This window comes from Fundulus heteroclitus, chromosome 4, assembly GCF_011125445.2.
Source record: "Fundulus heteroclitus isolate FHET01 chromosome 4, MU-UCD_Fhet_4.1, whole genome shotgun sequence".
Lineage (NCBI taxonomy): Eukaryota > Metazoa > Chordata > Actinopteri > Cyprinodontiformes > Fundulidae > Fundulus > Fundulus heteroclitus.
Window position 1 is genome coordinate 14,305,779 of NC_046364.1, and position 26,623 is coordinate 14,332,401.

The 26,623-nt window shown below is 41.1% G+C and overlaps 1 protein-coding gene across 1 annotated transcript; it reads left to right on the forward strand.

Moving 5' to 3' along the window:
• Positions 1 to 6: 6 nt before the first annotated feature.
• On the forward strand, positions 7 to 26,623 carry LOC105934456 (coiled-coil domain-containing protein 81). Its single transcript, XM_021322531.2, has 16 exons — positions 7 to 221; positions 356 to 417; positions 612 to 765; positions 2,240 to 2,424; positions 2,512 to 2,565; positions 2,669 to 2,840; positions 5,727 to 5,832; positions 13,955 to 14,048; positions 17,755 to 17,901; positions 20,073 to 20,174; positions 20,796 to 20,965; positions 21,090 to 21,168; positions 23,958 to 24,068; positions 24,205 to 24,314; positions 24,406 to 24,531; positions 24,869 to 26,623. The coding sequence occupies exons 2-16, from the start codon at positions 403 to 405 to the stop codon at positions 25,005 to 25,007; spliced, it is 1,764 nt and encodes a 587-aa protein (XP_021178206.2). The 5' UTR covers positions 7 to 221; positions 356 to 402; the 3' UTR covers positions 25,008 to 26,623.

Genomic DNA, 26,623 nt, shown 5'->3' on the forward strand with positions numbered 1-26,623 from the left:
AGTTCTTGTGTTCAGCGGCGTGCAATTCTATCCACCGAGCGCGTCTCCCGTAGACGAGCCTCCCGTCTTGATGCCCCTGCGGTCTATCGAGTGTCAGGGTCCGCAGAGTCTCTGAAGCGTCCTGCAGGTAGGAGGTTGGACGGAGATGAGTAACATTCTGCGCCTGGTGTCCGAAGGAGACAGACGGACGCTGCGTGTTCTCTCACTGCCGTCGGACAATGGTTAGTCCTGCATAGATTCTATATAAACTATACCATCAGCTTTCTTTCAGCTGTTCATGGTTTCTGCTGTTCCGCGCTGTTTATACAGAACAGCCAAGGCCATGATGGCAATTTTCTTTTGCTTTTTATTCCAGATGTTGAGTGCATATGGACAGAAGTATAATTCTACATTGAACAACAAATGACCTTGCAAAAGGTAACTCAATCAATCAATCAATCAATCAATCAATCAATCAATCAATCAATCAATCAATCAATCAATCAATCAATCAATCAATCAATCAATCAATCAATCAATCAATCAATCAATCAATCAATCAATCAATCAATCAATCAATCAATCAAAAATCAATCAATCAGTCTGTCTGACTGTCTTTTTTTTTTCAACAGGGGGCCAACCTATCAGGACTGGGGACCTTCACATTCTCTCTGCAGAATATCCACAGAAGAAACAGGATTACTACAATCCACCAACCCATCTTCATCCTGGCAGGGAAACTGGCCCAGTCTTTGGGTCTAAGCCAGGTCAAGCAGTTGGTTGAAGGTGAGCAAATTTGCTAAAATAAAAACGTTAACAATAACAGTATTTAGATGCCCCTTTCTATATGCTATAGTTGGAAATGTGTAGGGAATATGTAGGTATCTGTCTATGTCTTTGCTTCTCTTTGCTTTCCTGGATTATTTCACTGCCAAATATCTCCCACAATTAGTAGCCCTATACAGCATGTTTTTAATATTTCTCGTTTTGCATTCACTAGTTATTAAAGATGCCTTTGCAGAAGTCAATGACAACTGAGAAAGTATTTCATCTCTTGGGATTTTGTTAGCCAGCGCAGGAAAACTTCCACAACATGCAGGAGGACTGGAGCTGGGAGATGTGATTTGAGAGGAATAATTCACCTGCTATAGTTCTACATCAGTATATGCTGGCAGTGCTGTGATAAATAGTTTTCTTCCTTACAGCTTCTTTCTGCCTTTGCATTTAAGTAGGTGTATAACGTTTATCCTTTAATACATTAAATAATTAGAAACCTGTTTTTTTCCCCCTTTTTTAGGTTACCTTTGTCTAAAACTGAAATTTTTTTTCGATCTAAAAAATGTAATCATGACAAAACAAAAATCAAAACAGAAGATATCTTTAAGGGGTCAAATCTTTTTTTCCAGCACTGTATGAACTCAAGATATGCAGCAATAGAAATGAGAGACTGCTTGCCCAGATTGACTGTTCAACCTGTTAGCATTTTCCAGATAATAAAACAACATATGGAATTAAAATTCTGAAATAATTAGTTGTGACAAGCAAGTCTGACATTTTTTGATTTTCGGTTTTACATGGATAAATTCGCTGCTATTCCTTAAATAGTGTTTGTATTTACCAGCTTAAACCTCTCCCCGGAAGTTTTGTTAATGCTAGGAATTTGTCACCAAAGCACAGCTGTGTTGCAGTTTGTAAAACAAAAAAGAGGAAAAAAGACAGGTCTTATGGAGACAAAGACACATCATTAACTCTATATTTTCTCTGCATGCAGTCTGGTCACCCAGGCGTTGATGAAGTGATGTAGATAAATGAGAGAGCCTACCTCTACTTTTTGTTGCAGAACAAGGTCAAACTTTATGGAAGTTTGTAGGCCAGCTGAGATGTCCTGTAACCTAATTTTTTGGCCCATTTTCAGTCACCTAAAAGCTGTCATGGGTTACATCACCATATAATCACCATTCAATTAGAAGAACATTGACATTCATCTGCACTCTCTCACATCAATGACAATTTTGTGTTTTTTTTTAACCCAAATTGCAATTTTATTGACAGTTACCATTGAGAAGATTCTGACAATTTGATAAAAAAAATTTTTTTACTGTTATTTGAACTAATTCCTCAGATAGCAAAGTAAAAAAATAACATTGAAATAAGAACTAATGAAAACAAATCACATAAATGAGAACAAATATGCTCTAGTTTTTTAATGAATTTTGACAGTAACTGCAAAAGCAAGATGATCTGTGTATGTCTGCCTCAGCAGCACACCTGCCTGTTCTACCTCTGAACTTTGCCGCCGTGTCACAGCGGACTCCGTTCAGTCGAGGCGTCGTGGAGAGCTGCGTCAGAGAAACCCTCGCAGAGCTGTACCGAGCCTTGGCATCAGAGAAAAACGTGGTCCTCCCTTTCAAGCCAATCGGAGTCCTGTCTTTTAGGAACAACAAGGTGACCAATCTGCTTTCTGCTTCTCACGTGCCGACTGTGACAGCAGCTATTTCCCAACATGTGCTCTTTTTCTGTTTATCTGAAAAGGTTCAGATGAAGTTCAGCAGGGATTTCGTGACAACAGTCAGTAAAACACATAAGGTATAGACAGGTTCTAACATGATGAGGGTTAAAATGGTGAGTATACATCATCAGTGTTGAGTATAAATATGCCTACAGGTTAGTTTCACCTTTGCCTTTCTAGAGAGCTGGTAGGAGTGTTCCCGTACCATCTGATGAACTAACCGATCAACAAGGGCCAAGGACGATCGGCCGTTTCACCCTGCCGACTATCTGGTCTTCCCAGACAGACAACCAAGGAGTTGGCAAAGACGGCGGGGGCTTTTCACCATCTGGGGACATGATGAACACAGCAGGTGAAGGGGATTTTTGCTGAAAGTTAGACAGGGTTCTTATGCAGTCTTAAACTAATCTGTAAAATTATTATTATTATTATTATTATTATTATTATTATTATTATTATTATTATTATTATTATTATTATTCTCTGCATCTGGATAAGACAGGCAGGCTAGGAACACGCAACAGGTAGGCAGAGGAAGGCTAACAAGTTCAAAAGGGCAGGTGAGGAATCGTAGTGAGAGTGCAGTCCAAGGTTGTGTCCAAAGTCAGAAAGCACATGATATATCCAGTGAGAACAAAGCAAGCAGAGAATCCAAAAAAAAAGAGAAAAACGGGTCATTAACTGCGATGTACATTAATGCTGGAAAGCAACTCATGCTAGACTTGAAGACAATCTGGCAGAGAATGGCTGTGAACGGTAGGAATCTAAAGGTGTGCAAACAGGTGGAACTAGTGATGGTACTGTAACAACGGAAAGTGTATGACTCTAATTAATGTTGTAGAACAGAATAGAATGTAGAAAAACAGCCAGCTAGCCCATAAAATAACTTAAGAATGGACAGGAAGCATGACTCATGCAGTTAAATAATGGACCATTTTGCTACCTCCTTGCTCCCTAAACAACTTTACATTCAGGCTGAAGTGGACATATGATTCTTTTTGAATCTTTAAAAAAATATTACAGGTACCAAAATTCACAAAATTTGTTTTCAACTGTTTGTATTAAGTCTGGGATACTGCTTCCTCATTTAAGAAGTCCAGTTATAGATTTTGAAATAATGGTGAACTTAATTAGTCCAGATGCTACGAATGCAGTAAAATATCTTTACACTTCAAAAATCACACACCAAATTACATTGTTTTATTGTTGCCACAATGCCTCCAGTTGCTCAAACCCCTAGTCTGATTCTGCTGGAGGTTTCTTCCTGTTACAGGGGAGTTTTCCTCTCCACTGTTGTCACATGCATGCTTGGTATGACGGATTGCTGCACAATCTAGGCAGGTGTTCACTGTGGCTACAGTGGAAGGAATGCTGCAAGTCAATGACCCGAATGCAATCTGCTGCGTTTGCATTCTTTGAATTGTATCTTTTATATCTGAGTAAGAATCTCAGGAGCTCAGCTGTATCCTAATGTCTTTTACAGATATCTCATTCAATTTGAGTAACAAAAGCACTTCAATAATTCAGTTTAAATATTCATAGGCAATATAAATTCAATGCACACGTGTGGTATATTTTAAGGTTTTATCTCTGGTAATCTTGAAGTTTTTAGCTCTAAGCTAAGAACCCGTCTGTGGCAGATAGCATGGAGGCAATCTGCCTGTGGTACTGCTAAGGAAGTCCATGTTGGTTTTATAGCAGCCTGCAGGTTATCTGCATTTTTGGGTTTTGGTGTTTTTTATCTACTCTTCTACTTGATGTTACTCTATAGATTATAGCATTCAGGTCAGGGGAGATTGCTGCCCAAGAACATTAACTCCATGGTCATTATGGCAGGTATCGATACTTTTGACAATGTGGGCAGGTGCCAAAGCCTGCTGGAAATCAGCATCTCCATAAAGCTTGTAAATATGACGTGTTTTAAAAAGCATGGTGGAGTACATGACTTACAAATCCCCATTAACTTCTCACTAGACCTCAATAGATAGCATGGTGACTGTGACTTGTTAGGCACAACCCATAAAGGACACCATAATTCAGCCGGACCACAAGTGTTACATTTAAAAAGGTTTATTGTTAATGATGAGAAGGTGACGAGCAGTTCAGGCTGGTGACAGGTAGAACGTGCAGGTAATGACTGAGCTGGTAGCTGGCAGAACAATCAGATGGAAGGTGAAGACTGGTTGTTAGAGGCAGATGCAGGCTGAACAGGTGGATACTGGCTGAATAAAGTGGAGATAGTGAGCAGGCTGGAGAAACAGTCCAAGGGGCTAGGCAAAGGTCCACAATCAGAGACAGTCCAGATCATGACCAGATTAAGCAGCCAATGGATCCCTCAGAGAGGGCAGAGTGAGCACCAAAACCACACAGGAACACAGGCTAAGTCAGTGATGCACACAGGCACTGGAGTGACAACACAGTGAGGGCAGGTTGCACACAGGAACACAGGTTTGGCAGGCTGAATACATGAGCAATGAGGACTAAATATGCAGGAAGTGAGACAATCTGGCAGACTGCTTGTGTGAGGCATGTATACGTAGGCGGAGTCCCAGATAAAACAACTTGATGTTGATTGACAGCAGCAGGTGAAGCTGATTTTGAAACAAATAAAGCAAAGTGAGAGGAGGAAACAGCCAGCCAGCCCTGAAAACATGAACAAAAGCAAACTGCATGACAGTGGCTAACACCAGGGTTCCACTGAAAGCAGGGCGTTCAGCCAGAAAGTTAATTGATTAAAAGCGAAGTGGATCCGGTCGAGTTTACAAATAAAAGACTGCATGTGCAGACTTTGGGCCACATTTTGCTGTGAAACACTAATGCATCTATACCTGCGGCTCCAGCACCAAGCCACCGGCAGATCTCACTTGTTACGTGACACCATGAACGATGAAACGTTTACTATTTTATATGATACCACACATCCTTTTAATAAAGACATTAACACGCGAGAGATGGGTAGTACTGGCCAAATAACCACTTCACTGGTTTATTGTTCTGTTTAAAGCCTACAAGCACACTACTGTTGTGCAATAACACAATCCTTGTGTGATCCGAGTCCAGCTGCGCACCGGCAGTGCGCGCCGGAATAAAAAACAGCTGACTGGAGACAGAGATGCATAAAAAACAAAGAATAAGTTGATTAGGAATGACATAATTAATAAGAGCTTACATAACAAAACTGAGATAGCCAGCACAGCTTTAAAGCATCAAACCTACTCAGTGTGTTGTGTCTTTGCAGAGGTTCCCCAACAGAGAGAACTTAAATCCAATCAGTCAGGGCAGATGAAAGCTGTTTGCCTGGCAGAAGAATTAAATCCAGTCCCCCCTGTGGAGGCCACAAGCAGGTAGTCAACACACACAGACACAAACATACATAGATATTTCATATGGCAGGTCAGTTTGCAGTGCACTAAGAAGGCAGGTTAATCAGGGAGAGCTGAGAGCTCAGTGGGGGTCTCACATTGTCACTGCCTCTTCAATTGTTCAAGCTACATCAATGATTTAGAATGGACAGATTCTCCTCTGTCCTCACCTCCATTCACTTCAGGCTTCCAATCTAACAAGCACACACCCTGAATCTGTGTATTATGTAAAGGGGTTCCACAGTGCAGTCTGTGTTAAATAGATGTCAAGACAAAAGCAGTGACTTCATCTGGGCAAGTTTACTTGGGAAAATTTCTGAGTCATGCTCTGCTTTCTCTGTGTTTTAGGGATAAAACATGATACTCCCCATTAAAAAATGCAGATGTATTTGAGGATGTGAAGCATCACCATGGTTTATACAAGAAAACATGAAAGTACAGTCGTATATTCTTACTACCATGCCCCAATAACAATTTGAGTAAAAAGCCTTAAAATACATTTTCTTCTGTTGCAGTACCTTTCTTTCTTTTCTTTTCTTTTTTACAATTACCAGAGATTTTACAAAAGAATAAATAAATAAAATTCACCATTTTATTCCATTTCACAGCAGTATATTTCACAGATGGCAAACTTGTACTACCCACCTTCAACTTGTTATAGAGGAAGGCCTGACATTAGGCCTTCACCTTTAACATGTCAACCCGTTGAAGCATTGAAGGGTTGGGACCTTTGACCATTTGTCTGCGTAATCTCTCTGTATAATCTTTCGCATATACTCTGTATTTGCAAAATGTGTACAGCGGTGAACACCATGCAGTGTAGACAGAAATTTGGTAGTCACCACGGTCGATCGGAACGCACCATAACAGTTTCCAAGTCCTTTTGAATCAAAAGATCCACAATAAAACAGATATGGAAAAAACCTCAGTTGCCTTAGTTACAGTGAGTATAAGGGATGTATTTTTTGATATAACAATCTTAGTCATGTCTGATCAAAGGTCATGGTTTCATCTGCGGTGTTTCCACCACAGTAACCTTTTCCAGGAACCAGGTTATTTTTTCAGACTGTTATAATAGACACATCTGTCATTTCACTATAAAGCTGATTATCATGGTAAAAAGTGAGTATAAGGGATGTATTTTTATACATAACAATCTTGGTCATGTCTGATCACAGGTCATGGTTTCATCTGTCGATAGTCATCTTTTGGACAACTGTCAAGTCAGCACTCTTCCCCACAATCGTGTAGCCTGCTGAATTAGACTTAGAGACCATTTAAATGCATGTGGAGGTGTTTTGAGTTAATTAGCTGACTAGAGTGTAGCACTAGGTGTCTTCAATATTGGACTTTTTCCCAATACTGAATTTGCGGTTTTCATTAGCTGTCAGTTATAATCATCAAAATTAAAAGAAATAAAGACCTTAAATATATCAGTCAGTGTGTACTGAATGCACATAATATACAAGTTTCCCTTTCTGAATGGAATTACTGAAAAAAATAAACCTTTTCATGATATTCTAATTATATACCCAGCACCAGTTTTCTATGAGTTTAAAAGGGCAATGTTAAAAAAGTTTTACAGTGTTTACATTGCCCCCCATCCAACACCATTAACATGCTCATCCCTGGAAGGAAGTATCAAAGAGAGGGTACCATCAAATCATTGTGCTCCGCCACCTGCCAAACCTGGACTCTCTGGATTTGTTAACCTTCCACTGGACCTTTTTCACTGTTGTATCAGTAAGGACTCATCTCACCACTTCTTAGTCTTACAGCCATCTCTATTAAGTCAAGACAATAACCTCTTACCTTCTTTTTCCCAGTGCTTCTCCTGAATCTCACCAAGAACCCAGAAGAGTTACCTTCCTGCTTGTTGTGTTCAATAAATCTGTTAAACAATCTCGCTGTATCCATAATTATTGCCTGTAAAAAAAAAACTTACAGTAAACAACTTAGAGTCCTAGGTCTGTATGCTCTCTTTTCTTCAGCTCACCCCACAAATTTTCCAAAAGCTCTATCTCTGGGTCCTCTTAGGAGAAAAAGGATCTTGAGTCTGGTGAGCCATTTCTGTGTTGATTTGCCATATGTTTTTTTTAATCATTCTGTTGACAGATTCTAGGACGAGCAATTTTTCCTTTTTGGTCAGAGGCCACCATATTGTTTATTTTAAATCTCCAGGCGTATTAGGGGAGCATTTGCATGTGCCCTGTTGAGTCCGACTTAATTGAATTCTGGTTTGTTTGCTCAGAAAATTCAGTTTACTGGGGAGCTGTGAAAGTGCGGTTCTTATGTAAAATGTAACATGGCCTTGGCCTCGTCCTCCTCTCATGCTGAGCCCACTGTAGACTTCTGCTTGTCTGGCCCGCTTACTAAAGACAGCTTAGCAATAACACTATTAAAATATGTTACCAATGCACTGTGTTTACATTTGCAGCATGAACTACTGGCAAGGGGGTAAACAGGTTGGTCAAAAGGGTTTAGTTAATTTGACAAAGTCCAGTGTGAAAACAAAATGTGCCAGCTGGAAATAGTAAGAATATTGCAATTTTGGTCCCCAGTCAAACCAGGTCTACTGATTATCAGGTGGGAAAATAACCTGAGAGTCCATCAGGCTTTGCACTCTATGGTGTGTTCTCCCTATGCAAATTGCACGGTCAGGAGCGGTATAAGAGCCTGCGAAGGATTGAGCCCCACTCCGGTGACTTTCCCTGGAATTCAAAAATCTGAACTTTTCTGTCAAATCGCATTGTGGCAACCAATCAGAGACTGGTTGTTGTTGTGATGCACAGTAAAGGAGCACAGCGGAGAAACGTTTCAATTTAGCCCTCAAAAAGGACTCTGCTCTCTCCCGCTGCTTCTGTCTGAGCTCCATAGCGGGGCGCATTAAAGTCAGCACTTGGTAACAGACAAGAGGATAGAAGCTCCTGCTAACTGATGAGGCGGTGACTCGCGGTGAAGCCGGTGTCCACCCCTGAATATGCAAAATGTACAGCGGTGAACCCCATGCAGTGTAGACAGAAATTTGGTAGTCACCGCGGTCGGTCGGAACGAACCATAACAGTTTCCAAGTCCTTTTGAATCAAAAGATCCACAATAAAACAGATTAAAAAAAAACAAAAACAAAGTTGCCTTAGTTACAGTGAGTATAAGGGATGTATTTTTTTCCTAGTCATGTGTGATCAAAGGTCATGGTTTCATCTGCGGTGTTTCCACCACAGTAACCCTTTCAAGGAACCAGGATATTTTTTCAGACTGCTATAATAGACACATCTGTCATTTCACTTTATAGCTGATTATCATGGTAAAAATTTACCCAAGAAAATGGCCCTGGTAGAGAGGTGATACTCATAAATCTTTCTTCAAACTACGGAGGAGGTTTATGGGGAGAGGGGGCTAAATGTTCCTTCATATGTTCCTTTAATCCTTTCTTCTTTTTTTTCTCCATCCACTGTATATATGTGGACGCACTGTATATACCTCACGTACCTTTTCCTCCTTTTGGCACCTTTTTTTGATCATTGAGCCGATGTGACACGTGAATTTCTCTACTGTGAGATCAACAAAGTCTATCATATCTTATGTTATCTTATTGTTTGATATGTATTTCAATCATCTCCCAGTGAAATGCCTCTACAGTTAATATTTTCTATTGACGTTATATTATAAAAGAGGTCTGCGTAATATTTTTGTAGCAGCCACCCATGTTGGATATCACAGAACTTTAAAGTGCGCAATATGAAAACATTCAGGAAATCAGCTTATCTTAATCAGAATCAGAATCAAGTTTATTGCCAAGTAGGTTTGCACTTACAAGGAATTTGACTTGGTGTTGATGGTGCAGATAAAATTGATATAAATACAGAATCTGCCTATATACACAATAGACTGTACATTAATGTAACGCAGAAGGTCTGGAGATGCTACGTTGGTGTACCTTGTTGGTCCTGAACGGGGGAGAGAGGCAGTGTCAAGTGCCACGGGCGGCTCTTGGCCTTGTTGATAAAGCTGGTAGTGGATGGGAAAAAACTGTTCTTGTGGCGTGAGGTTTTGGTCCTGATAGACCGCAGCCTCCTGCAGTCTGCCCTCGTCTTTGGGCGGTGGCACCAGATGGTGATGGAGGAGGTGAGGATGGACTCAATGATGGAGGAGTAGAACTGCACCATCATTGTCCTTGGCAGGTTGAATTTCTTCAGCTGCCGCAGGAAGTACATCCTCTGCTGGGCTTTCTTGGTGAGGGAGTTGATGTTCAGCTCCCACTTTAGGTCCTGGAGATGATAGTTCCTAGGAAGCGGAAAGACTCCACAGTGTCAATTGTGGAGTCACAGAGGGTGATGGGGGTAGCTGGGGCTGAGTTCTTCCTGAAGTCCACAACCATCTCCACTGTTTTTAGAGCGTTGAGCTCCAGGTTGTTCTCCCTGCACCAGGTCACCAGATGGTCAGCCTCCCACCTGTAGGCAAACTCGTCACCATCAGAGATAAGTCCAATGAGAGTGGTGTCATCCGCGAACTTCAGGAGCTTGACAGACTGATGACTGGAGGTGCAGCTGTTGGTGTACAGGGAGAAGAGCAGAGGAGAAAGAACACAGCCCTGGGGGGAACCAGTGCTGATGAGCTGTGAGTCGGAGACATGTTTTCCCCTGTCCCATGTCTTGTCAACTTAAACAACTTGACAAAACTTGATTTTTTTTAAACTTTTAATTTCAAGAATGTTGAATTAATAGATTAATTTATTTCAGGACCTTTTAGGACAATGAAGACAATGAAATTCAGTGGAAGGAGCATTTTGAGGATCTCCTCAATCTAGTCACTCTGTCCTCCACTGGCAGAGACTGGAGAATCGGTAGGATGTGATTTCATCACTGTGGCCAAGGTAGCTAAGGTAGTTAAAAAGCTTCCCGGCGGTAGGGTGCAAGGGTGGGATGACCTGAGTTTCTAAAGTCTCTAGGTATTGTAGTGGTGTCATGGTTGCTACGCCACTTCAGTGTCTGACTTCACAGATCACACTTCACAACCTCCCTGGGAAAGCTTACTCTGGTGTATGGGAGGGGAGGCTTCAACTGACTAATTGTTGGATCTTAGTTGCAAGTGGAGCAATGTGGTTTACCCAAAGGAAAATTAAATGCAGGTGTAACTCATGGGGGTTTCTTTACTAAGTTGTTGTAGATGGTTATGGCTGCAGGTAGGAAGGATTTCCTGTACCGGTGTGTCTTACAGCAGATCTGGAAAAGCCTCTGAAGACACTTTATTGTGTCAGTGCCATATCCCATCCACAACCTTTACATCTTTGAGGGTGGACAGGTGCGGCCAGACCGCAGCAAGATTCAGGCGGTGGTCGACTGGCTAGTCCCCACAACCCGTAAACAGCTGAAAAGGTTCTTAGGATTCTCAAACTTCTACTGACGCTTCATCGAGAACTTTAGCCTCATCACCCAAGTTCTCATGGCTCTCACCTCGCCCAAAACCATTTTCTCTTGGACCCCTCCTGCTGCTCAATTCTTCACAGAGTTAAAGGATTGGTTCGCTACCACACCCATCTTTACTCATCGAGATCCACAGGGGTAGGATCCATTTCATCCCGACATTTAGAAACCCCCAACCTTCTCCACCTCTGTGCATTCCTCTCTCGTCATTTGTCTTTCACCAAGAGCAACTATGATGTTGCTGACCTGGAGATACTTGCCATCGATCCCGCCTTTGAGGAGTGGAGGTGTTGGTTGGAGGGCACTCAACTTCTCATACTCATCTGGACTAACCACAACAACCTGGCTTATCTTCAGACTGCAAAACAACTCAGCACCCATCAATCCCACTGGTCATTATTATTCTCCCCGTTCCACTTCACAATCACCTAGAGTACCTCAAACCAGGTGTTCTCTCTTTCCAGTATTCATCTGACAAAGACAATTCTCCACCCACCACAGTCATACCTACATCCTGTGTTGGTTCTCTCTCCTGGGATCTAGAACATAGTATCTAGCAGGCTCTCATCGACAAACTAAATCCCAGAGGAGGAGCACCCAGATGAACCTATGTACCTGCAGCAGCTTGTCCTGTATGTGCCAAAAACAAGAACTACCATAAACCTCCTTCTGGACTTCCACAGCCTCTCTCCACAACCAACTGACCATGGTCCCATATAGCCCTAGACTTTCTTATCTGTCTACCCCTGTCCAACAGCAAAACAGTCATCCTCACAATCATTGACAATTCCAAGGCCAGCCACCTCATCAGTCTAGCCAAATTTCAATATGCCCATCTATCTGCTCATCTGCTATTCAGTCATGTTTTCCGACAACATGAAATCCCTACTGAAAACGTTTTTAACAGAGGTTCCCAATTAATGTCTAAAGTTTGCCGAGTCTTCTCCACTACCCTTAGGGCCAAGGTCCAGCTCTCTTCCAGGTTTCACCCCCAAACCAATGGCCAATGTGAGTGGATTAACCAGGAACCTGAGAACACTTTCCGCTGCCTCTGTGAAAATAGTCCAACTTACCGGAATAAACATCTTGCCTGGGCCAAGTATGCCCACAACAGCCACAAAATCACTCAGTACAAAGATGGCAGCATCTAGTTTATTTTGAGCAATGGCTGCCCTTGAGGTGATCCCACTTGGTAAAGTTTAAACAACACACACAAATATGTTTGTGAAAAGTGTTGTATAGTAACGAAGTAAAAATACTTCACTACTGTACTTAAGTATATTTTGGAGTACTTAATACTTTCCTCTAGTATAAATTTTTTTGATAACTTTCACTTTTATTTCACTACGTTTTCTAACTTAATTGCATACTTTTACTCCGATACACTTTCAATGTTTGGTTTAGTTACTCGTTACAAAAAAGAGAGAGAGAGAGAGAGAGAGAGAGAGAGAGAGAGAGAGAGAGAGAGAGAGAGAGAGAGAGAGAGAGAGAGAGAGAGAGAGAGAGAGAGAGAGAGAGACGCACGCGAGTGTTTTGACCACAACAAAGTCGGGACTTGCCTGGGCTTGTTCTCACCACCAACAGGATAAAAAGCTGGTTCAGTAGTAAAGCAGGTTAAGTTAACCTTGTGGTATAGGTAAAGCATCTAATAGCAGAGAGTCCTAATTTTCTTAACTAAAAGAAAATTTTGTTATAAAGAAAAGAAAAAGGCAGCGATACCTGCAGGCACGCCCGCTGACAGGGGGGGACAGACGGGTCAATTGTCCCAGGCCCAAGACAGGGTGCCAAGTCATTACATTAGTTGAGTACATCTATTTTTACAGTAATTTTCATACTTAAGTACAAGACATTTCAGATACTTTAAGACTTTAACTCAAGTAATATTTGAGTCAGTGACTTGGACTTTTACCAAAGTCATATTTTGGAGAGGTACCTATACTTTTACTTGACTCTGAGATTTCAGTACTTTACACAACACTGTTTGTGAACTCCCAGGGAAGATAATATGGTTGATGGGTCACACACAGGAGCTCAAGGCTGGGGTTACATATTCTGTCTCTGACAGCAAAGTTGCTACACCGTCTGTCTCAGACATATAAACAAACCCCTACCCTTCGGGACTTGCCATAGTTTTTATTTATGTCCAATCAAATGTGTGTAAAACCATCAAGTTGTGTGAAGTATTCTGGTATGTCATCACTGAACCAGGGGTCTGTAAAAGCCATGAGGCCAGCCTCACGGAATTTATAGCAAGCTCCAACCTGTAAACGCAGATCATCCAGTTTGTTTTTAAATGAGCGAGCGTTGCATTCTCCTCACTCACTTCCTGGGTGTCCTGCCTTGGTGACGGTCTTGTAAGTGCTGTTTTTGTAAATCTTTCGGCACATAATCCGGCCTGGTGGTGCTAGAACACGCAGTCTCATAAATCCAACAGCTCTTTTCGGCTGTACATGTCAATATCAGCCCGGTCAGAAAAATATTGGGCAGTCCCCCAAGAAAGCACTAGCTATGCAAGCGTCTCTGGTCAGAGCTAGTTTTGCTATTTTTTTTAACACAGTACATAACTTTAACTTCAGAAATTGAAAGGAGTTGAAATATTTTCTTCTTAATTCAACATCATCAAATAACACACTTAAGTCATTCTTTCTGATGTACAGCATGCAATCTGGTTCTACACTCAGGCTCACAAATGCCAGTGTGCTACATGGAGCACCTCCCAACCTGGACCAGCATCCTAAAAATGCCAGCTACCCAAGTCACATTCATACTGGACAGGTGAGTTTGGGTAAATTAGTTCCAATGTTTAATTATTGTTACTATTAATTAATCCTATGCATTTACAGGTAAGAGCTAGATGGTATTGTTAGACTTCATAATCTCTGCTGCTCCTAATTAACTGAATATGCCATATTATAAATTATGAATGGCACAACATTTTCTTTTTTCCCTTTCTGATGACTTAACATTGGTTTGCTTTAGAACTTTTAATTAACTTGTTAATCATATTACTTAATCTAGCGTGTACCTCTGTCTACTTGTTTATGCCACGGTCATGGCCAAATTAAATGTATTTCTATTCTATTCTAATTGATGCATACTGATTATTTATTTGGTATCAATATTGCTTTAAAAAAAGTACAGTTGTGAGTATATACCACGGACCACATGACATCATAGATGTAAAAATATGGAAGTGGTCATTTTGATTTAGAACAACAGTGTTTCACTTCTCTGATGGAGCTCACGTAAAGGATTTTTCCCACTGAACGAGCACTTTGAGACAGTTGAAAGGAACATTTTCTTGATAACGAGTGATCATTTGCTGAAATGTAAAAAACAAAATACAGGAATGTGCATCACTATATTTACACAGACAGCTAAGAGAGAATGTAAACCATAATTTAGTTCATTTTTATTTAAAACGGAAACCACCCTCATTAAAATCATTAATGATCTTCTGATGGCAACTGACTCAAGTCAAATAAGAATCACCATTATAATTCACCATTCTAATTCTACTCACCATTATAATTCTTCTGGATCTGAGTGCGGCCTTCTATACAATTTCGCAGTCCATCCTTCTCCACAGATTATCATCTGGCATCATCCACACCCCGTTAACTGGTTTTATTGTTATCTAACTGGCCGCTCTCAGTTTGTTCATCTTAGGTCTTTTAGTTCTCATGCATCCCCTGTAACAACCGGCGTGCCTAGGGCTCTACCCTGGGACCCCTTCTTTTCATTATTTGTCTTCTTCCTATCTGCAATAACTTCCAGAAATTCAACATCCATTTTCACTGTCATGTGGATTAACACCCAGCTCTATCTTTTATGTAAGCCAAGGTCTACACTCCATCCGTCTTTCCTGACCTCCTGCCTATCCTTAACAAAATCTGGGTTCACTTCCAACTCCCTTAAACTAAATTATGATTAATCCACCCTTTAACTCTCACATCAATAACATTACATGTTTTACTTATTTTCATCTATGCAACATTAATCGCCTTTGTTCCATTCCACTCACTCTGCATCAATTCTTGCCCATAAACTTGTCACCTCCCGTATTAATTATTGTAACTCTCTTCTCTTTGGCCATCCTCAAAAATTCCTATATAATCTGAACAAGTGGTTCAGAGGTCAGCTGCTCACACTGTTTCCAACCCCCCCTCATTTTATCCCATCACCCCAGTCCTACAGCAGCTCCACAGGCTCCCGGTTAGATTCAGAATGGAATTAAAAATATTTCTGTATATCAGTGATTCTCAAATGTTTTTTGTTGAGCCCCCCTCTGAAAAGGGGAATACTCAATACACTCAATGTCTTGAGTGTTCTGAAAGACTTGTTTTTAAATAAAATGTTTTTTATGGTTTAATTATTATTATGGTGGTTTTTCGATTTTGACAAAAACAGTTAATGCACAAAACAGGAGATGGAAACATTTTGTCTTACAAGTTCTGACTTGTGAACATTTACCTCACATCAGCTGTTTCTGCTTTAGGCGTCTTCCAAGATATTCCCATTACACGCCTAAAACTACGGAGCCCATCTGGTGACATGGATAGAAAAAAGTTTACAAGATGTCGTAGCCACGCATTACTATTGCGTGGCTACTTTATGGTGGTGTAGCATACATTCAAGAAACATGGAGAACATAGACTTGATTTCATTTTATTTCAACCTTGGAATGAACTATAATGACATCCTGCGATCTCTTGCAATTAAACACAGAGTGTTAATAAGCAGAGCTCTCAACTTTCACGCATTGACCGTGTGACACACGCATTTCACTGACTTCACACGCTCACACGCAACAGAGCTCAGTCTCCGCCTTCTGCGGAGCTGTTTCAGCTTCTTTCACAGCTTGTGTCCATCAGTAATTCCTGCTGCAGTTCATGTTACCAGAGGAGCAGGAAGAGTGATCAGAGTTATAAATGATTTTTTGTCTTAACCAGCAGTGAAAGTAAGCCGGTACGGTCCGGTACTGCGTACACAGGAGGGAAGTGGGGAGAGCGGATGCCAGATAAAGCCTTCATTCAGAACCAGTCATGGCTGCATGCAGGATCAGAAAACAGTCCTGCTAACCAGACACACTCTAAAAAAGCCACTTATTCTGTTTATAAGTTTCATTCGTATAAACAGGCGTGTTGCCTCGCGCTTAAATTCAGGTGCGCAAAATTACATTACATGTAACTTAGGTGTGTACCTTTAAGGGTCATTTTAAGGAACTTGTAACATCGGGCTCATTCCTCCTCTTCCCTCTAAATGAGCCCTTTACAGTCTTTATTTGTGCATTTTTCCCACTGTTTATTCCTTGCGCACAGCGCACCAGTCGTGGGATAATCCGCACACCTCAATACCACAGTCCGTTATCATCAAGCATAAATTCTGATACCAGACGTTACCAAAGTGTTTTTCTTCTACTGTCACTTAGGAAAAAAGAAGGATGTACAGATAATCATCACATCCCTGGATCCACTCGCGTCCACTGAACATCAAGCCCGGAGGCTAAACCGAAGACAGAATTTATCTCATCTATCTCGTTCCCACGCATTAGTAACGCGTGGCCACAACTTCACATCTTGTAAACTTTTTTTCTGTCCATGTCACCAGACGGGCTCTGTATAAAACAGCATTTTTTTCACAACATCTCCGGCCCATGCTAGTTTACAACCTCTACTTCCTGTTTATTAGTGCCATGCGTAACATAAACTTCTGACAAAATTATGCTTTGCATAGCCTGGTTAATTAGCTCCAAATCAGTAAATGGAAACACGTCTAATTCACATTTTCTCTTTTTGCAACATCACTCAAAATTTTGCATGACAATTGGATGGAAACATGACTTGCGAAAATGGCTTTTTGGGTGGCATGGGCTGCGGCGGTTCCAGCAGGGAACTCTATAAAACATTAAGATCAAATCAATTAAATTCTTATTGATTTAAGCTGTATTGGTGACAAGTGGGTTAACATTGTGTGATAATCATCAGTCTTTGTCACCATGAGGAAGTCATTGATTGAATGAGCGGATTGTGATTCCTCAGAGAGATGGCACCTCCAGTTCATGATTGTTACAAGTTGTAATCATTATCATCTTTGACTAAAGATGATTGATGGCATATACTGTATAAAGAAGTGTCTAAAAATCATGTTACATTAATGCTGCATCAATTTATGTCTGATTACTGTCCTCTTTTTCGAAATTATAAGCTAGAGAACCACGACAGAACTTAATATGTGTTTGTTGTTGGGTTGATATCTTTGTTGGATCATCATGATAAGATTCTGCAGCAGCAACCAACTGTGTACTCTAGTATTTTTGATTATTGCACAGTGTGACAGGAGTTACTATCAGTATCATGTAGAATATGCTGAATGTGAGACATTCAAGTTCTGTTTTGGCTTTTGAAATGTTTTCCAAGATAAGAATACAGCTACGGTTGGTCTGTGCTTCCCAAAAATCCACCTTTCCAACTTTCTGTAGGAGCTGTGCTACTTGTGCATGCAGCGGGCTCTGAGGAATGTTCCAGAGTACCAAAGGGAACAACAAGAGGCGGTGGAGAAAGCTCAAAGGAATGTTTTACTCTGCAAACAACAACTGAGAGACAAACAGGAGATGGAAGCACAACTGGTGTGTGTTTGTGTGTCTTTGTATATCCAGAACACATCAATGTATTTGTGCTTCACAACCAGGGTAAAAAACATATTCAGATTTTATTTACAAAAGAAACACTACAGCAAAGGTAAATGTGTGCTCTTTAAGTCAAAAGTGAACGTGCTTTTAAAAAAATCCCCAGGAATTCCTCAATTTTCATGCTTTAAACTAAAGTATTAACTCGATAACCCCATAGTCTCTTCTGTTTTTAAATGACATTCTGGAAAATCTTTCCTGCGTACCAATCGTGAATTGCTCCATGGATAATCTGACTTTAGGGACAATATAGGTAATTTCAGTTTGATGACAGATGTTCCAAGATAAAGAACAGACGCTATACACATAAAAGACATAGACAGGGAACAGAGGTGTGGTTTATCCAGAAAAAAAACAGTTCACAGGATACCGCTAGTTCCTGTGGTGGCATCTGACCAGAAAACATTCCCTGGAAATATAAATGTTCTGATTTCAGATCTCAATTAATTCTCAAACAAAAAGGACACTGACAGTTATTCCAGCTGTAGACTTTCATTAAAACACATGAGTAATTAAGAATTGATAGACTGCTCAAAAATTTGAGTAGTAGATAAAACCGGTTACCAAAAAAGGTTTAACATGATGATTTACAAATCAATCGCGATCCATTGGCAAAGAGACTTAGGAAATAACATGTGGAATATTGTGTGATCTGGCTTTCATTGATTTGTTCTTACCTAGTTTTTTCTGGAATTTGACATCCTTTCCTTTACAACAACAATCAGAAACTTGTTATATGAAATTCCAATGACATAAAGGAGACAGAACTCCAATGAGTCTGCAGACAGAAAACCCCTTTTGAATTTGTCATAATTTGTTCCCTAAGCATGTGTGAATATATGTATGATTATATCAATTACAGTTTAATTGAAAATATTTTTAAGTGAAACTCATAAATTCTTTGAACACGGAATGATGTATTCCACATATTTATTCCTGTTTGATATGACAACTGAAATTAAATCTATAGATTGCTCCTTTAAGTGACAAGTTTCTAGTGGCGAGGTAGAGTAAAAACAAAAACATTTGTGAGCTATGTCTGGAAGTATAGAGCTGAAAGTCCTTCAACATTACATTGCATTAATTTAAAATATTAATATTTTGATCTCAGTACTATGACAATTGTGGTATTGATTGGACCTTATTTTAAAAAAATTATATCTCCAGAACAGAATATTATATATATATATATATATATATATATATATATATATATATATATATATATATATATATATATATATGAATATATATACATATATATATATAAAACACAGTCCATACTCCAGTCCTGACCCCCCACTCTGATCCCAGCCCGGACGACACACGGGCTCGTCTACCAGGAGATGGGGCCAACATGAACCAAACAGGCTAACCAACCAGAGCCCACCTATGAAGTCCTACCACCGTATTCCAGGGGAGAGATAAAGCACCAGCCCTATCCCCAGTCGACTCCCGGGACCCAACGCCCATCCCTAGCCCCGACCCCGACCATACGGCCTGCTTCTCCTCCAGGCCCCGAACTCTGGATGGCAATCGGAGAACAGGGGTGTGAGAAAAAAACCCAAGCCTGCCTCGGCCTGCTCAAATGTTGTGTTGGTCTTCTCAAGTGTGTTTAAAACCTGGAGGGCCAAAAAAAGGGGGGGGGGGGGGCGCAGCCCACCCTCCCTCCGGAATGTAGCAGGCACCAGCACACCTACTTCCCTCCCTCCGCACCCCACCCAGAACCCTCGATGTCTAAATGCGAATGGGGGCAGAGGAAGCCACCAGCCATCCCAAAAAAAGTACTCTTGTAATTATTTTGGAAACATTCATGCCTCCCTGATTACAGGTTTGCAGGGCAGCTCCTGGTAGATAAGCTTGAAGAGTGCAGGCTTTGCTGCCGGCGTAAAAGGAGGATGGCCAACTGTGGAGAAACCAACATATGGAGGGACTCTCGTTACCTTTCAGGTTCACAGTTTATGGTCTGATCAAGAGTGAAGTCAAGAGGAAAACACAAACAATACCTCAAACAATTTATCTTCACTACATTGTGTCCCTGTGCAGTATGCAGCACCACTGTCAGCTTTAATGGTTGTCAACATCCTGATTGAAAGTGTGTTTGTCTTCAGGCAAAACTAACTGAGCAGCGTGAACATGCAAAGCAAGTGGCTGCATTCAACTTGCAAATGTCAAAGACGCAGATACAGAAGAGCTCCTGTTCTGACTGTCCTGTGAGTAGAAGTGAACACAACGCATATCATAACGTAGTCCCCTTTACAGATCCTTCCCTTTGTGCGATGTAATGACAATCGTGATACAGACATGTAGGGGAGTGCTTTGCATCAGTGTGCAGGTTTGTGAAAAAAATATTGATTTCTCCTCTTTCAGAAGTTCAGCATTTGTGGCTGCTTCTGGTCACATACGGTACACACAGCCTAATATTCCATGAGGTGTTTACAGTAGAAAGCAGTTTTCCTTCCTCAGAAATAGTTGCATGTTTGGTTTTCCTTAGCAGGAACTTTAGACAACTTTGAAAGGACTGTGGGGAAGTAATCGTGCAACATGACACAAGTTAGCACAGCGAATTTCATTCTTAAGCCTAGAATTAATTATAATCCAAAGAGCTACTTATGGTTCAAATCATATTTATCAGATGTATTCCAGTTTGTCTGTCTGAGGGAGGAATCTTCCTGACATGCCTTAGATGTGAAGTTCCTCAAGGTTCATGTAGTCAGCTGCAAAAATTGAAAAAGAAAAGTGACAACATACTGCAAGCCACCTTTAGTGGCTTCTTCTAGGAGAGAAACATAGCTAAGCAGATAAAATCTAAGATGGATTTAAACTCTATTTAGAAATCATTCCTCTTCCTGGCTCGACCCATCACACCCCCGAAGAGGATGCTGCAGCATTGTTACATGAATGACCTACAGAGCCAGATGGAGAGCCGACAGAGACGGCAAGCTCAGGACCAGCAGTACCGTCTTCTCACGGAGCGTCTCGACCAGATCCAGCTGATACAGGAGTGAGTAACCCTGCTACACCTCAGATATCTGTAGTGATGTTTTAGTAACTATCGTGTGTGTGTGTGTGTGTGTGTGTGTGTGTGTGTGTGTGTGTGTGTGTGTGTGTGTGTGTGTTTAATTCAGGATAGCGTACCAGAAAGCTGAGCAGTTCCAGCAGAAACAGGAGAAAACCAGGCATTACAAGAAAGCTCTGGACACACAGGCAAGAAACCAATTAAAGTCTAGATATTTTTTTTCTGTGTTCAGCCTTAATTCAGCATGTTTCATATATTAATGACAGTAAATAACATTTGTTTAATAGTTGATATTGAGGGTGCCATGGCTGAAGTAGGAGTGGTGGTTAGAGCTTGCGCAGCCTAGTGGTTAGTGCTTGCGTCATGAGGAAGCTATTTCCCCCAGTTCAGTGGCTGCCCAATACTCCTTAAGGGAAGATAAATTTCATTGGAATATAAAAAGCTGCAATGACAAATAATGATGAATAAATCAGAAGTTAAACACATATTAAACATAATGCCCTGATTGTTCCATATAATATTCTTTATTTGCGTGATTTGCCCTTATTAATTAATTGTCTGACAGGCAGGCGTAAGCTCATCCAAGAGGAGGTTCCGGCAGAGGTGGATGAGGCTCTCTTCAGCAGGGCGGTGGACATGAGCAAGCAGGGGGCCTGGACTAAGTGGGAGCATGTTTCTAGCCGTAAGATCACTTGGACTGATGTATGGAGAGCGGAGCCACACCATTTCAGGTTCCTTGTCAGAGCGGTGTATGATGTCCTCCCAAGCCCCACTAACCTGTTCACCTGTGGTCTGATAGACTCACCTGTGTGTCAGCTCTGCCAGGGGAAAGGGTCACTTGAACACATTCTAAGCTGCTGCCAAAAGGCCCTGGGAGATGGCAGATACCGCTGGCGCCATGACCAGGTCCTGCGGGCAATAGCAGATACCATCTGCACTGCCATAAACACCATCAAGAGTCGACCTCTAACCAGGACTATGATTGCCTTTGTTCGAGCAGGGGAGAAACTGAAACCCTCCAAGAAGATCCAAGGGGGCCTGCTCATGACAGCAAGGGACTGGCAGCTCTTGGTCGATCTGGGGAAACAGTTGCGATTCCCGGATTACATCGCAGACACGACACTCCGCCCGGACATGGTGCTGTTATCAACGTCCACCAGGCAGGTTGTGCTGCTTGAACTAACTGTTCCTTGGGAGGACAGAATAGAGGAAGCCCAGGAGAGAAAGAGGGCTAAATATACAGAACTTGTGGCTGAGTGCCGGAGGAATGGCTGGAAGGCCCGCTGTGAGCCTATTGAAGTGGGCTGCAGGGGCTTCGCAGGCAGATCTCTACACCGTGCCCTTGGACTCCTAGGGATTTGTGGTCTGCAGAGGCGAAGAGCCACCAAGAACATCTTGGAAGCAGCTGAAAGGGCTTCACGGTGGCTCTGGTTGAGGAGGGGGGAGGCGTGGCGTAGTGCGCTACCTGGACACAAGTCGGGGAATTGATCACCCCCGGCTGGGTCGCCTGAGTGAGGGTGTATGACTAAGACCCGAAACACCCAGTGATCTTGGGAGAGTCACTGAAGATGTGTCCAGGTTGCACCATTAGGTGTATTATATTTCTAGTCTGCTCAAATATTACTTATAAACATAAGATCAAGCAGGCTTTGTCAACAAAATCTTGTTTCTGTTTGATAGATTCTGCATATTCACATACTAATACTGATACTCCCTCATATTTACATACTGTAAGAATTTGGTAACATCTTTCGTGGTACTGAGAAATATATTTTTATCCTAGAGTGAATGTTTAACCCAGGGGCAGTCCTAGCCTCTTTGGTGCCCTGGGCGAGCAACCACCCCCACCCTACCACCACAGACATCAAAGACAAACATGGATGACACTGAAATGATACTATGAACAAATGCATCAAGACAAACATTAATACTGTGCAATTTACAAGTATAAAATATAGTACAAATACAAAAAACTACAAATAAATACAATAAAAGAAAATAATACTTTACATAAAACATGTGAACACAAAATACAAGCATTAAGACTGTGTAATTTAAAAGTATAAAATACAAAAAGCTGTCTAAATAGATTCCACAAAGAATAATCCATCCATCCATTGTTTTCCGCTTATCTGGGGTCGGGTCGCGGGGGTAGCAGCTTCAGTAGGGAGGCCCAGACGTCCCTCTCCTCAGCCACTTGGGCCAGCTCCTCCGGGGGAACCCCAAGGCATTCCCAGGCCAGCCGGGAGACATAGTCCCTCCAGCGTGTATTTCTAAATTGCATCACTACAAAAGCATATGTGAAATTATGTGTACAACCTCAAACAAACAGGAGCCTGTTCTAAGAAAAAGCCCAATCCACCAGTAATCTGCATCTAAAACTTTATTTCATTCCATTACTCTTCCTGTTCATTCACTTTCATTTTATATAGCTTTAAAAATGAAAATCTCTATAAGAAAGCATTAAAAATGTGTTTATTTTGTATAACGTTACGGTGAACTCTGACTCTTCTAGTATAAAGGTCAGTACTGGTAGCCCTTCGTATGACACAACACCAATGAAGTAGCTCTCAGTTTCAAAAAGGTTGGTGACCCCTGGTTTAGAGTCAAGGGGAAGCTCTGGAGTAGATGCAAACTGTAGCACTGTGTATCGGAGAATTGTGGCATTCTGACAGTGCTCACAAATCTTGTTGTAAATTTAATTATTTTTTTCTCCTTCAAAAACTCTTAATTATCCCGCATAAGCTAAAAAGATATGGTGGTAGATTAACTTAAATGTTATAATTTGGCCCATTAATGTAGGTCTTTGTGAAGTTGAGATTTTCTTAGATTCAGAGTGAGGAAAGTTCTAGCTCAGAGGGAGGAAGCAATGTAAAATAACCCTAAAAAGACATCTGCATTTGTTTGAACTTATAAGTTGAACTACAATATTTAAAAAGGTGTTGTTACAGCTAAGATAATGTTGATTGTCTTTTAGGTGGAGGATAAGATGTTCACGGCATCTCCCACCAGCTCGCCTGATAAACCAAGGTTAACTCGCTGCGAAACAGCAATCAGGAGAGCAGAGAGCCGAGAGAGAGCAAAAAAGGTCCTCTACTCTTTAAATTTTTCACTTTTTAGTCATATGTTCATAATTTTTAGGAAAAGGGCCATAGCTATTAATGCTATTAATGAACAGAACTGGTCTATTGGAGCAGTTTTGCACCTATTTTCTACTCTGGCAGCTCTTTCAGGTGAACTTCAGTGTTGCCTCTCAGAAAAAGAAAGAAGAGATGCAGAGCCGTCAATTGCAACTGGAAAAAGAAAGAGAAATGCTTCGGCGCACTAAAATAGAGTGAGGAGATAAAAGTCAAACCCAGAGAGAGAGAGAGAGAGATGCATGAAAGATGGTGTCAAACTAAAATGTGTTATTTTTTCCTGCACAGCTTAATGCAGGACAAAACCAGTCATTTTGAAAAGAAGCATTACATCCGAATGTCACTCGAGGACGAGTGGAGTCAAAGTGCTGAGCTCAAACGCAGGCGAGAGGAGGAGGAAAAACGCTTCCTGAGGTATGTCTATGGCAGCCACCCAAAACCTCTGGGGCCAGATTGAAATATAAATCTTGGTTCCAATTTATTTATTTTTTGTCTTGTAACTAGATTTGTGGAAATAAAATAATAAACCTCATTGGTACTGAGCCGTACACAGATAAACAATGAGGAATGAAAAGTAATTTTACCAGGTTTTAACAAGTAATGCTGTTTTCTGCATGTATGTGGGCAGATGATCCTTGTCAAAGGATTTTCCATGTAAAGACTGTGAATCACATTTCCCCTTTAAGGAGTACTCTTGTAATTATTCTCAAACATGTGATCTGCTCTGTCATTCGTGCCTCCCTGATTACAGGTCTGCAGGGCAGCTCCTGGTAGATAAACTTGAAGAGTGCAGACGTTGCTGCCGGTGTAAAAGGAGGATGGCCAACTGCGGAGAAACCAACATATGGAGGGACTCTCGTTACCTTTCAGGTTCACAGTTTATGATCTGATCAAGAGTGAAGTCAAGAGGAAAACATGAACAATACCACAAACAAAACAAGTTTAACTTCACTACATTGCGTCCTAGTGCAGTATGCGTCAAATTCTTCAAAACAAATAGTTTTAGACTCGAGAAAGTTTTCTCAGAGATGTAGATCCATAATATGTGTTGCCGCAGAATAAGTTTGAAAAAGGATTTTATGATTGTAAGGTTAATTTCAGTCAATGAATTCAAGAAGTAAATTTGGGGTGTTTCACAATATTTCTCAGAGCAAATGTATGACAAATGCAAGACTTGTGGCTAGAAAGAACTTTATGTGGTAGGCAAAGCCCTTCCTTCAACTGCAGAGTTTTACTGAAACTTAATTACTACTTAAGGGATCCCATAGTATGAAGAAAATAGCTCTCACCCCCTAATTTAACCAGCTGCAACCTGAACTATTAAATTAAGACACAATTATTGCTCCTTTTTTATGCTGTTGCTATAAATGAGTGCAACACCCCCTGTTTTGCAGTATATGTCTACCTTTTGCTACTGGAAAGTAACTGAGAAAAATCCTATTAAATGCCCTGGGGCCATCTGTGACTTGTTCAAAAACCATAACAGAAGTTAGCTTGCAAAAACATTGTGTTAAAGATCACTTCATATCTTGGAAAGCATGGAAATTTTTCAGACCGATACGGGCTAAACAAACAAAAACAAAAAAAAAAACCGCTCGGCACCTTGGTATTTTATAATACCATGTTTGTTTTGCACAAACACCCTTTATACACGCCAGTGAAAAACCTGTTTGTAAAATAACAGGGATTGGGAGTAATACCAGAAAAGGAGACTTTTTTTTTTCCAAACCCACCATATGCCCTTATTATTTGCTAGCTTTAACTTGTCAGGGTTTAGGATCTGAACCCGAATTCAGCGACACACAGAGCCACACTTAAAGAGTATTTATTAAAAGGTTGGATAGTGGAATGAAGAACCAAACTGTACCAGGCTGTAGCAGAGGAATGGTGAAGATGGCTGGAGCTGGATTACAGAGCTAAAGCTGGCAGATGCAGGGAACTGAGGCTTGGCAGACGAAGGCATCACAGGCATGTTGACGTGAGGCAAGGCAAGGAAGAGGTACGTATGCAGACGATCCGGCATGGAATGGCAAACTGATTGAGCTTTTATAGACAGGTGAGCAGGAGGAATGAGTCCGGCTTGATTACTGACAGGTGAAACTGATCAGGCATGGAGTGGAGAAACTGGGCTGCATGTGAGGTGGAAGGTGCTGGAACTGACCAGGGTGAAGTGGGTGAAACTAAACCCTGACATACCTGTAATTCAGTTTACGTAATCATGTTCAGTAAATGTGTGTCCTACCCACAGAATATGCACATTATTTTTTAATGTATGCATTAAATACAAGCATTACTCTGTGGGTCATGTAGCAATTGTATAAATGCTAGGCAACAAAGCCTGACTTTTTGGGTTACTTCATGTTGTAACATCAATAACATCAATATAGTTATATTTAATGTGCTCTATTTCTTTGAACTGAAAGGCATAAATAAAAATCGGTTTCATCATTGCTGTGTGGAAACATGTTTTACTATCCTATACATGCTGGTTAAATGTCCCTTGAGG